The 12739-nt window shown below is 52.5% G+C and overlaps 1 protein-coding gene across 1 annotated transcript in view; it reads right to left on the reverse strand.

Moving 5' to 3' along the window:
* Positions 1-4745, reverse strand: part of ZBTB46 (zinc finger and BTB domain containing 46) — a 33414-nt gene extending 28669 nt beyond the window's left edge. Inside the window, exon 1 of the mRNA XM_040247722.1 lies at positions 1227-4745. Within this exon, the coding sequence (XP_040103656.1) occupies positions 1227-2163 (937 nt within the window). The 5' untranslated portion in view covers positions 2164-4745. The remainder of the gene's footprint in view (positions 1-1226) is intronic.
* Between the last annotated feature and the right edge of the window lie 7994 nt (positions 4746-12739).

Here is a 12739-nt window from a genome sequence, read left to right on the forward strand (position 1 = left end):
TTCCCCCAGGATGCCCACCCCACCCAGCATAGGCCTAGCATCGGTGACATCTTTCAGGGCCTATGTTCACATTTTGCTGCCTTCAGTCCACCTCTGTCCAGTCATGGGAGAGGCCTCCCCAGTTGAAAAGCCTCCATCCTGCCCTCGTGGCCAAATGCGCCATTTGGGAAAGCTCGGTGCAGCCATAGTTATCACGAGCTCCACACCAGGAAGAGCACCGGGCATCTAGTAAACATTTAATTTGTTTACTAGCCTGTCCATGCTAAGTCACTTCAATCGTGTCTGATTCTTTGTGACCCCATGGACTCTATCCTGCCAGGCTCCTTTGTCCATGGGATTCTCCAGGCAAGAATACTGGAGTGGGTTGCCATGCCCTCCTCCAGCGGATCTTCATGACCCCAGGAATTGAATCCACATCTCTTAAGCCTCCTGCATTGGCAGGAGGGGTCTTTACCACTAGCACCACCTGGGAAGCAGGTGGGAGACACCTAGCCTGGAAGACAGATAAAACCGCCCTCCAGAGGGTGAGGACAGTGTGAGGGAGATAAGCTATGAGCCCTCACCACTGATGGACTGGGGTCCAGGAGAGCCCCACCCCCAGTGTGGTACCGACTCCCCCCAACACACACACTGCTCTGAGTGAGGACCATCAAGCCCACACTTGTTAGCAAAGAGGAAATACCCCTCATTGGGATGGGAGCTGGTAGCCTCAAGCTGTCACATCCTCCAGCATAAAACTCATGCACGTGGGTTACAGCCCACAAGCCTGGCCTGGCCTTTCTTTCCACCTAGGCCACTTCACTTCAAGGACTTTTTCATCTCTTTAATGCTGTAATATTTCCATCTTTAAAAATTAAGGTGTCCTAGCCGCTACTTATGAGGCTCCCCATGTGAGGGAAGTGGCCCCAAACTCCACACTGGGCTCCTAGGCATCACCCCACTTCTCCAGCTCCAGACCCCCTGCTTCAGAGAAGCCCCACCCCAGTTCCCTCTGTGTGTAGGTGGCCCGGGCGCAGCACTGATGGCGACACCAGGAGGTCACCACGGCTGCATTCTTGTTCTCACACCTATTTATTGCAATAATCAGGGAAGTCACTTGTGTGAGCCTGGAAAGGTGACGCTTTGTGGACAAAACGAGTGGCCTCAGGGTGACCAACAAGCCATGTCTCTGTGTTGCCATGGCCCCAGGGTGCCTGAGCCCCGCCTATAACAAAGGAAAGGCTTACTTGAGTCACGGCTGCTGAATGGCCACCCGGACGTCGGGAGGAAAGATGGCAGTGGGGAGCCGGCCCGGCTGTCCTCCTCTACCTGCTGTGTGATGTGTCGGACTGTGTCTTTGTTTTTCCGATTCTTCCTCCGGCCCGTGGGCTGCCAGCCATCCCCGGCAGTCTGCTCCGAGAAGGAGTTCTGAATGGTGCCATCCATGGTAGAAGGTGGCTCGCTGCCCCCGAAGTGGGCCGGTGAGAGTGGCTCCTCCTTGACGTGCAGGGGCCCGCAGCCCACGTCGCCAGGCCACAGTGGCTGTGAGGCAAGGTCGTCAGGGCCTTCGGCCTTGGGCTCCTGATCCTCCTTCCCGTAGCTGCTCCCGCCCTCGTGACAGCTGGCAATGGCTGAGTCCCCAGAGGAGTTGGCGGGGCTCGTGCGCCGGGCCAGCCAAGGGGAGATGCTCCTCCCAGCCATCACAGCAGAGATGAGGGCGTCCGCACCACCACCAGGAGGGGCGCCCACCTCAAATGCCTCGAGCTCATCCGAGGCGTCTGGCTTGATGCTAATGTCCAGCGCGGCCTTGATGAAGTCATGGCAGGCCTGCACGATGTCCGTCATCTGCAGGAAGCTAGCCGCGGACATCACCTCGATGACGTTCCTGCTGGTGAGGGCCAGGTGGGCAGAGTACATGAAGTCGATGATGGCCTTGAAGCCCTGGGCGGTGACGATGTCCAGGTGCGTGACCGTGGCCTGCTCAGAAGTCTTCTGCACCTGGCAGTAGAGAGTCTTGAAGTAGCGGCTGCTGCCGAGCAGGACGTTCTTGTGGGCTTTGAAAACCTTGCCCTCCACCACCACACACACGTCACACAGCACTCCGTGCTGCCTCTGCTCATTCAGCTCGCGCAGCAGGTGTCGGTAGTGGGACGCGATTTCCATATCTTCCTTCCGGTTGTTCATCTGGGATCCTGGGGTGGCCTCCTCTATGGACTCTGTGGGGTGAGAACGGAAGGGTTACCCGCACAGTCACACATGCACCAAGGGCTAAAGAATGCGCAGAGGGAGGCCGCTGGGCACAGGGCACCTGAGGGCGGCACCTGAGCCAGCTCTGTCCTCCAGCACACAGCACTGTACATGCTGCAGCTGACCCTCCAACCAAGCAAATATTCCAGAAAGGAAGTGAAGGCCCATCCGCAGTTGAAGACACTTTTTACCAAAACAGAAAGTCTAGGTGAAGAGAACCAGGTGTGCCTTCACCCCCACCCTTGAAGAAGCGTCTTTAACGGCAAAATGACAGCAACATCCTACACAGTCCAGCCCACGGGGCAGAAAGGGCCAAGGCTGGGTGCCCACAGTCCAGTCCAACCCAGCTGCAGAGGGAGGAGGCCCCTGACTACCTCAGCTCCCCAGGAAGGTGTCCAGTGAGGAGGGACCCAAGGTGACAAGAACCCCCTTTGTTATCCTGAGCACCCAAATCATTTCTCAAGTTGGGCTCCACCGTGCTGCTCCCCCTGGTTCTGTTTCCCAGCTCTCTGCTGCTCCCAAAGTTTCTGGGGCCACCAGACTGTGTGGCTGAGATAAAGTCACTTCAGTGCTGCCCTGTCAGGAGGCCACAGCCCGAGGCCGTGGCGTGGGCGGGGCTCCCTCTGAAAACCATGCAGGGATGTGTCCTGGCCTTTGCTGCTGACCAGCAGCCCTCGGTGTCCTTGGCCCGTGCGGCATCATGCCCCAACCTGTATAGCGTCACTGCACATGTTGGTCCTGACATCCCCCACGAGGACATGGTCATATTGGATGAAGCCCCTCCCACTTCAGTACAAGTCTCAGCCCAACCAGGTCAGGTTCTGAGGTGCTGGGGGCGAGGACCTCAATACACGAATTCTGGGGCCATCGTCACCACGTGAAACCCCCCGAGGAAGATAGATCTTCCTTTTAAACTCACCCTTTCGCAGCTGGTCAGAGGTGCGGACATCGTCCACCTTTCCCACGGGGAGCAGACAGAGGGCAGGCAAGGGAGGGGAGGGTGTGGGACACCTCGTGGTGGAACAGCTTTCCCTGGACTTCCAACACATTTCCCAATGTCACCTGGGCTCACCTGCAGATGGCTGCAGTCCTCATGCCAGGAGAACGAGGCCAGGGAGAGTCCAAGTCTTTCGCTCCCTCATATCTCTAAATGGTCCCCTGGGCACTGTCCCCGCCAGCCCCCACCCCACCCCAAGACCAGAAGTAAACAGGCTACTTCGATCATGAGACCAGTGGGACCTGACCCCAAGGATGGACCCTGAGGAGGAGGGGTAGTGGTCATAACTGGCCATGGGGGGCCCCCAAACTCACAGCTGATACTGGGGTGTTCGACCCTGGGTGCATGGGGGGCCCCCAAGGACAGCCATCCCCCAGTCTGCTCTTCCTCCAGGGCATGTGAGGAGGGGAGGACAACAAACAGGCCATCCAGGTTGGCTTCACCCCACAGCTGGCATCACACTCAGGTTAACCAGACACTGAGGGAGGAACTGGAACATGTGTCAAGTCAGGAAATCAACTGTCCAAGTGCAAAACATCGGCTTCATGCCTGAGTCCACGAGGAGCTCCTGGGCATGTACAAGGGATGGAGGTGGGGTGGAGGGAGGTACTCAGGCACCTAAGGACCCTGTATTCAAATTAGGAAGATGCAGGTTTCATTACCTGACTTCCTGTATGAATAATAAACCTCTTTATTCACTAGTGAAGCAGATCCTCTTAAGAATCAGGAAGAAAACCAAAAAGGGGGAAACGCCAGAGCCGTTTACAGAAGCAACTACCTCACAGGGTTTGCATTTCTAAAATAATTTCAACTCATATGGGAAGTTCTAAAATAAATTATTATTCAATCAGAGCAGCTTAAAAATCAGATATGTATTTCACAGAGAATCTCTTGTAAGAAAATACAATTTTCATTAGGGAAAAAAACTACCTGTATGGATCTAAAGGAATGATTATCAAAAATAGATTAGTCAGGGTCTTCCCTGGGGGGTCCAGTGGTTAGGACCCCACCCTCCCACTGCAGGGAGCATGGCTTCAATCCCTAGTCAGGGAATTAAAATCCCGAGGGCCTTGTGGTACAGACGAAAACAAACAAACAACAGATTAGTCTGCTATGGAAACATTAAGCATACACATAATTCATCCAAGCCTACTGAAACTTTAGGGGAATGACTGAATTTGCATTACAAAGTTGCTCACGTCTGAACATCAGTGAGACGTTCATGGGGTCCTGCCCACCTGACCGCAGCAGAAGAGCTGCTGTCCAGTGGGCACGACCCTAAAAACAGAAGCATCCTAGTAGTCACATCACACAGCAGTCTGGCCAGAAAGACGCATGCCTCACACTAAAGCATGTTCACAGAGGTTTTTCTTTGAGGGCTAGGACAGCAGAACATCTGCCCTGCCCCAGAGGAGGGTACTGCCTAGTGGAGACGCACCTGGCCATGGGACACACACCTGCTCAGGAAGCACACACCAGTGGACCCACACTTGTTCATAGAACACACATGCTAAGTTGCTTCAGCCCTGTCCGACTCTTTGCCCTGCTATGGACTGTAGCCCACCAGGCTCCTCTGTCCAGATTCTCCAGGCAAGAATACTGGAGAGGGTTGCCATGCCCTCCTCCAGGGGATCTTCCTGAGCCGGGAGTGAAACTGTGTCTCTTATGTCCCCTGCATTGGCAGGCAACAATGTTCTTTACCACTAGTGCCACTAGGAAGCCCCCAGCACACACACCTGTGGACAGATAACCCGACTGTCATTCTGAATTACCTGTGCCGCTGCATGGACCACAGGGCACTGTCATGCATTTCAAGGTCCACATGGGCAGTCCTGTGAGGAAGGGACCCTCAAAGAGGAGCCCGTGGCCCTGAAGGGTCCCAGATGCCGCTCTGTCAAGAGAAGCTCAGGCTAGTGAGAACAAGGGGGCAGACGGGTTATCTGCTGCCACAGCAGCACCTGTAACTTTGTTAAAGTGACCCATGTGCCACCTGGAAGCCACTCCATCTCTACACGGGTTTCATGTCTCCTGGGGTCCCTACTCCCCATTTTATTTAGAGCTCACTAATCTCAAGACACTTCAGCCTCAAACAGAATCACTTATGAGCACGCTGGTGCAAATACAAGTTGAATCCAAGTTCCAGACTAGACTCCAAAAGTGTGCGGATCTGCACCATGCAGATTTCGGAGCCACCCTCAACAGAAATAACCCAGGACACAGGGACCATGCAGGTGATGGCACGGTGAGTGAGGGAAGGGGCAGCCGAGGCCTCATCCTGCCTGGTGGGAATCTTGCCTGATGCTGCCAGAGCCATTTCTAATACTGATGCCTCTGGGAAAGGTGGAGGTGGTCTCCAAGCTGCCTGGCAGGGACCCTGAGTCTAGCCTTCCGGAGCCACCAAGCTTGTGTTGGGTACCACAGACCTGCCCTGCCCCATGTCTCACAGTCCCGAGCCGGCTCCCATGACCCAAGAGACCCAAGTCTTGACTCTTCAGTATGGTGACCTGGGGTCAAGGCGGGGGGGTTGAGGTCTCCCCTAAACAAGTTGCACTCAGATGAGCACGGACCTGCTGTGCCAACCTCCTCTCTGAGCATCACGGGCAGATGTGATGTCAGGGGCACTCCTGTCTGTCACTTCCAGGGTACAGAGCCCGCAGCACTCCAACCCCAGGGCACCTCACGAACCTTCTCCCCACAGCATCTGAAGATAAGGAGGTTGCAACCAAGAACTATCTTCGAAAACTACCAGCAGGAGGCCCATCTCTTATTCATCCAGCTTGCCCATGAGACCACGGATACTCCGCTGGTAAAAGGCAAATAAATTGCCAAGTCTCGAAAATCACAAGAAACACGAAACATGCAGACTGCTCTGAGTTTATTTCATTTGCTGCACTGTAGGTTCAGATTAGTAATTCTGGGAGCAGAAGGGGGTATTCATATGTTTTTTCTCTGGTCCCTAAAGAGCTCCACCTTGAAGACAATTGGTTCTAATAATAAGGACGCAGAATAGTGAATGCATTTGGACTTTGTATCCAGCTGCACTCAAAGAAACTCCAGGTGTGGGCAAGAATCGGGAGGCCTGGCCGACTGGTCCCTCCCCAGGATCAGTCACCGAGTTCCAGTACAGAAAAGCCCAACGCTAAGAGGTGAGCACCTCAAACACCCATGGAACCTCCTCACCAACCCGACTTCAGCTCTTCTCACTCTGTGTTTCCACTGTGCTCCATTTACACTTTCTTGAAATATTCCTGGAAACATGACCTAACAGGTGAATATTGTTTTAAGGTGGAAGCAACGTACCTGTAGTGCTAGAACCAGAACACCCACTCCTGGTCTGCAGAAGCCAAGCTGCTGCCTGGAGGCCCCATGAAGCCCCATCTCTGCCCTTGCCTGGCTGGCCGAGCATGTCTAAAAGGCCCTTCCAGGTGGACACAGGTGAGTCTCTAGATAATTACACTGCGTGAAAGCAACCAGACAAAGGAGACGGCGCAGGAATCCCTTCCATGAAACTGGAATCTGCAAAGAGACCTACACGGGCAGGGACAGGGGCTGCCTGGCCTGGGGACAGTGAGAGACAGAGACACCGTTGTGTGCAAACCCACCCACTTACCCTCTTCCAATGAGTAGCTTGTTGTACGCGAATTATGACAATGTCGACTACAAAACTACTTTTATGGAAATATCCTTGCTCGACTGCAAACCAGTGCGTACCCATCACCATTTGCCGTGGCTTGAACTATGTCCCAGACTCACTTGTTGCACGACCTTATTTGGAAATGGGGTCTCTGTAGATGGAACTGGTTAAGACAAGGTCGCTAGGGTGAGCCCTGCTCCAATGTGACTGGTGTCCTTAGGGAAGGGGACCTTGGGACACAGACCTTCATGGGGAGACAGCTGTGACAGAAGAGATGAGGCCGTGGCTAAGGAAGCACCAGAAGCTGGAGGGACGTCTGGGACAGGTCCTCCATCCCGCCCAGCACCTTCAGAGGAGGTGTGGCCCTTGTTCTCTGACCTCTGTCCTCCAGAGCTTCGATGGGATAAATCTCTGTCATTTAAGGTTCTGAAAAACCCAAGATCCAAGACACTAAGAACAGGAAACCATTTTATAACCCACACTTTATACACTTTGTTTTCTCAGGGTTCCTTGTTGCCTTTTAAAATTTAAAACTAAGCTCCTGACTAGGAAGAAATATGCCACATTCAGTAACAGAAATCATCTTTAGGTGCCCGGTGGGGTCAGCTCTGCCTGAAGTTTCTCCAGTGACTCACAGCCTGAACCTTGGGTGCTGTTGACCAGGGTGATCTCAGAATGCAAACCCTTGTGGGCCAGGGTGGGTCCCCGCCCCCCGGCCCCTGCCCAGCCCCACCCCACCACCACCCTCTTCCCTGTCACAGCCTCTTTCAGTTCCCTCACCTGAATGGGACCAAGAGCCTCCTCCGCCCCCCTCCCCGGACTCTCCTACCTGTCTAGATGTCACTTCCTCTCAGGATGCACACACCCTGACCACATAGGGCCAGATGCACCCTGTCCCCACCTGCCTGGCTCTGGCTCTCAGTGTGGAATGACCCACAGAATTCCAAGGTCTTAGCTGTGGCCCAGACTAAGTCCCAGTGCGATTCCATATCAGCCCCTGAGGGTGTCCAGGAGCCTGGAGCTGTGCTGGGCACTGGGCTCAAGCTGAGGACCGGCCCCCCCACCCAGGCCAGAGCCAGAGCAGCACAGAGGTGCTATGAGGGCTCTCAGGGAGGGTCTGAGGTAGGGGCATAAGCAGCAAGACTGAGTGAGTGGGGCCTGGGTATGGCCACCCCAGAGACCTGGCTGAGGCTGACTCTCAAGGTTCCAAAGCAAGGAGCCACCCGCGCTGACATCCCAGCCCAGCCTGGAGGACTGTGGCCCAACTGGCATCACGTGGACACAAGAACCACAGAAGTTGGCCCAGCACCTTGGGACACAAGAGGCCTGTGTTTCAGGACGGTCGAGGGCATCAAGCTATGGCCAGCACTCAGGCAGCCCAGGGAAGACACAGCACCTCAGCGTCTGACAGGAGAGCTTGTGGGACACAGACGGGGCAGGGCCAGTGAGAGAACCACAAGGAGCCGGGGTGGTGCCGACCCGGACCTCAGGGTGGTTGGGGCACCAGCCACCAAGATGGGGAAGCCAGGGGCTAGTATATCAAGGGGAGACATGGGCTCCCAAGGGAGAGCAGCCCCCCAGGGGTCCCAGATGTCCTGATTGGTAGGGTGCCTGGGGCTCCAGAAACAATTGCAGGGGCAGGGAGAGAAAAGAAGAGACCGAGCAGGGAGAGAAAAGAAGAGACCAGGCAGAGAGACCTCCTACAAAGCCGAAGCAGAATCACGGCCCCAGCCAGGCATCCACCCGAGAGCTCTGTTGCTTCTGCTGGTGGGAAGCTGATCCACAAATTTGCTTTGTGGGGTTGGGGAGAGAAAGGGGAAGAGGTTACGGCTTTACCTGTGCCTCCAGACACCTCCTGCTACACTCGACCCTCACTGTGGCCCTTTCCTCTCTAAACCACACACGACTGTAATGGACAGCTACCAGCTCCCTTCAGTTCAGTTCAGTTCAGTCGCTCAGTCGTGTCCGACTCTTTGCAACCCTATGAATTGCAGCACACCAGGCCTCCTTGTCCATCACCAACTCCTGGAGTTCGCTCAAACTCATATCCATCAAGTCGGTGACGCCATCCAGCCATCTCATCCTCTGTCGTCCCCTTTTCCTCCTGCCCCCAATCCCTTCCAGCATCAGAGTCTTTTTCAGTGAGTCAATTCTTCGCATGAGGTGGCCAAAGTATTGGAGTTTCAGCTTTAGTATCAGTCCTTCCAAAGAACACCCAGGACTGATCTCCTTTAGGATGCACTGGCTGGATCTCCTTGCAGTCGAAGGGACTCTCAAGAGTCTTCTCCAACACCACAGTTCAAAAGCATCAATTCTTCGGTGCTCAGCTTTCTTCACAGTCCAGCTCTCACATCCATACATGACCACAGGAAAAACCATAGCCTTGACTAGAGGGACCTTTGTTGGCAAAGTAATGTCTCTGCTTTTGAATATGCTATCTAGGTTGGTCATAACTTTTCTTCCAAGGAGTAGGTGTCTTTTAATTTCATGGCTGCAATCACCATCTGCAGTGACCCTGGAGCCCAAAAAAATAAAGTCTGACACTGTTTCCCCATCTATTTCCCACGAAGTGATGGGACAAGATGCCATGATCTTCGTTTTCTGAATGTTGAGCTTTAAGCCAACTTTTTCACTCTCCTCTTTCACTTTCATCAGGAGGCTTTTTAGTTCCTCTTCACTTTCTGTCATAAGGGTGGTGTCATCTGCATATCTAAGGTTATTGATATTTCTCCCGGCAATCTTGATTCCAGCTTGTGCTTCTTCCAGCCCAGCGTTTCTAATGATGTACTCTGCATGTAAGTTAAATGAGCAGGGTGACAATATACAGACTTGCCGTATTCCTTTTCCTAATTGGAACCAGTCTGTTGTTCCATGACCAGCCCCCTTAGGCTGTGATGAATCACTGGACAATACAAATGTGCTCTTTTTAACAGGTGGATCAAAAGGCATATCCTGCCATGGATGCAATCCCCCCAGCTGCTGACAAGCCGCCTCCTCCTGGAAGCCTCCAGGGGCTCCTCCTACGACAGCATGCGTGGTGCCTCTGTCAATCAAGAGATACTGTTTAAATGTCCCAGCTTAGCTCCTGGTAGAAGTAGCAGCGGACAGCACCTTCTTGATCCTGGGTGGGCCTGAAGGTCCCACCTTCACCTCACTGAAGGACATGACAGTGAGGCCATGGACAAAGGGCCTCTGACCAGCCCCATGACATCCCAGGACCACAATTTAGAACTGACACCACAGGTGTGGCTGAGAGGTGGGCTCTGATGTTCCGCATCAGTCACAGCTCACAGCAAAGGTGGAGGATGGATACAGAGTTACTTGCTTTTGTGAGGTGAATCGTGTCCCCAGAAGACAGTACCTGTGAATGCAACCTTATTTGGAAACAGGATCCTGGTAGATTTAACCAGCTTAAGATGAGGTCATAACCCAGTGGGACGGGTGTGTCACAAAAAGGGGAAATCTGAACACAGACATGCAGAGGGGGTTGGAGGCAGAGGTGGGGGGCGGGGATGTGGCTACAGCCCAGAGGTGCCTGGGCCACAAGAGCTGAAGAGGAGGGCAGGACCGTCTCCCAGAGCCCTTCGGAGGGAGCACAGTCCCACGACCTCTGCTGGGGGAACATGTTTCTGTTGTGTTTCTGCTGTGTTTGCCACCAGTCTGTGGCACTTTGTTACAAAAGCCACAGGAAAAAGCCACACATCCACTTAAAATTTTTAAGTTTTTCTTGAAAACGGATCGGCCTAAGAAGGCATAAAAATTATATCGAAGGGTTTTTCATCTGAGCTATACTGTGACTTGAAATGTTAACTCTAACACTTGTACTCCCTCTGCCAAGGAAAATCATCAAATCTAAACAGGAAAGGAAAAAAAAAAAAGCAGCACCTAGTTCTCAAGCAACAGGATGGAATCCTCTGTAGTCTTTCAACTTTTGTCTTTGAAACACTTTCCAACAGAAGGAAAAGTTGCAAGAATGATTCTTGAGAGAACTCCCTCCTAACCCTTAACCAGATACATTAGTTCTTTAATATTTTGCAACATCTGTTTACATCAAGCAGAGGCTGGAATCTTCAATCCCAGTTTTTTCTATTTAAAGTTGCATTTCTTGAAAACAAGAGGATCCAGCCAACAGTCTAAGGTGCTACCTAGGAAACCCCACATCGTACAGGTCACTGGATTTGGACTGGGGCAGAGAAATGTAATGCACGGCTCCTCGGCTGGTGGCAGGAGAGCCCGCATGTAGGCTCGGACCAGAACAAACGTTTGTTCTGGCATCTGACACAATTTTAGCTGCTAATCGGACATTTCCAAGTCCCCACTGTCATTCTGCATAGGCCTTGCAGACGGTAAACACTCATTAGATGCTGAATAAATGAAGGCTGGGTGGACGGTTGCCGAGTGAATGAAGAGTGTGTGTCTGCAGTAGCAGTTAGGCACACACCTGAGAGAGACTCTCACCTTCTCAGGACGCAGAAACTAGGTGACAGAGAGGCGTGAATCCCACTTCTCTCACCAGCTCAGCCAGTGTTCTCCTCAGGAGAATCAAGCCCCCTGTCCCTCAGCCATGCAGCTATTTCATCAGCTGCCATTCAAACAGAGGGGCACACACTCCAGACCCAGGGTTGGCTGTGGATAGAAACAACTTACCTAGTAAAGAACTAAGGCAAAAATGGCTCATGGCTCCAAACAAACACTAAAATATTTGAAAGAAATGATACTGCCAAAAAATTATGCTTAAAAAATTCCAAGATGATATTATACTTTAGTAAATCTAGAATTTTCAAACAAAACTTACATAGGTGATAATCATTTTGAACAGTTTATGTACAGATCCTTAATAAAAGGTACAAGTATCTTTAAAAGCAGGCACAAAATATAAAAACGATTCATTTTTTAAGTCAGAAATTCCGATGCAGACGTCACTGTCACACTTCGGACACTGAGTACCAGACATGCGGTCCCGGTTGCCTGGTCCTTGAAACAGGGTGGGGCTCCTAACGGTCAGAGGATGCCATCAGGCAGACCACTGTGTGGGACCAACAGGTCTGACTTTTCAACAAACACCCCAAAACAGAATAAAGCAGATTTCAGAGCCACCACCCCAAGTGCAACTTCTCCAAATGCAACCCTGGGTCTGTCCCGACTGCAGCTCAAATCAACCAGTAGTAAAAACTTGGAGGATGCCATCCCCAAGCCTGAGCCCCAATTGGGGGCCCCAGGAGGTACTCACAGAACCACCCACATGAAGGAAAGCATGGGACAGTGAGACAAAACGTCTGTGATTTGCTTTAAAATAGTTCAGAGCAAAAACAGAGGAACTCAAATGTGAGAAGAAAAAGGAATTACTGAAGCTGGTGAAGGAAACACACTTGCTAATCTGTGTGTGTTTGAAAACTTCCAAAATTTCCAAACTGAAAATACAATAAGGTTACGAAAGAACAAGATCACTTTTACAGAATCAAGAGAGTCTGTGATTAAGGAAGTTGGGTGCTAAGAGATGATGCTTCTCAGGTGGCTCTAGTGGTAAAGAACCCACCTGCCAGTGCAGGAGATGGGAGTTCAATTGCTGGGTTGGGGAGATCTCCTGGAGGAGGGCATGGCAACCCACTCCAGGATTCTTGCCTGGAGAATGCCAAGGACAGAGGAGCCTGGCAGGCTACAGTCCATGGGGTCACAGAGTCAGACATGACTGAAGCAACTTAGCATACACACACACGTATGTGCTGGTGCCTGGCCTGCAGACCTGAGTCCAGGACTATGCATGCCAACACAGTGGTGGGGGTGGGGTGTGTGTGGCACAGCCTGTCTGCTACAAGAGTCACAAGGGTGTGCATAGGGACCTGGCCCCTCCCACCCCAGCAGGGGAGGGTCCTTATCCAGGA

The sequence above is a fragment of the Oryx dammah genome, unplaced genomic scaffold (genome assembly GCF_014754425.2).
Source record: "Oryx dammah isolate SB20612 unplaced genomic scaffold, SCBI_Odam_1.1 HiC_scaffold_10, whole genome shotgun sequence".
NCBI classification, from domain to species: domain Eukaryota; kingdom Metazoa; phylum Chordata; class Mammalia; order Artiodactyla; family Bovidae; genus Oryx; species Oryx dammah.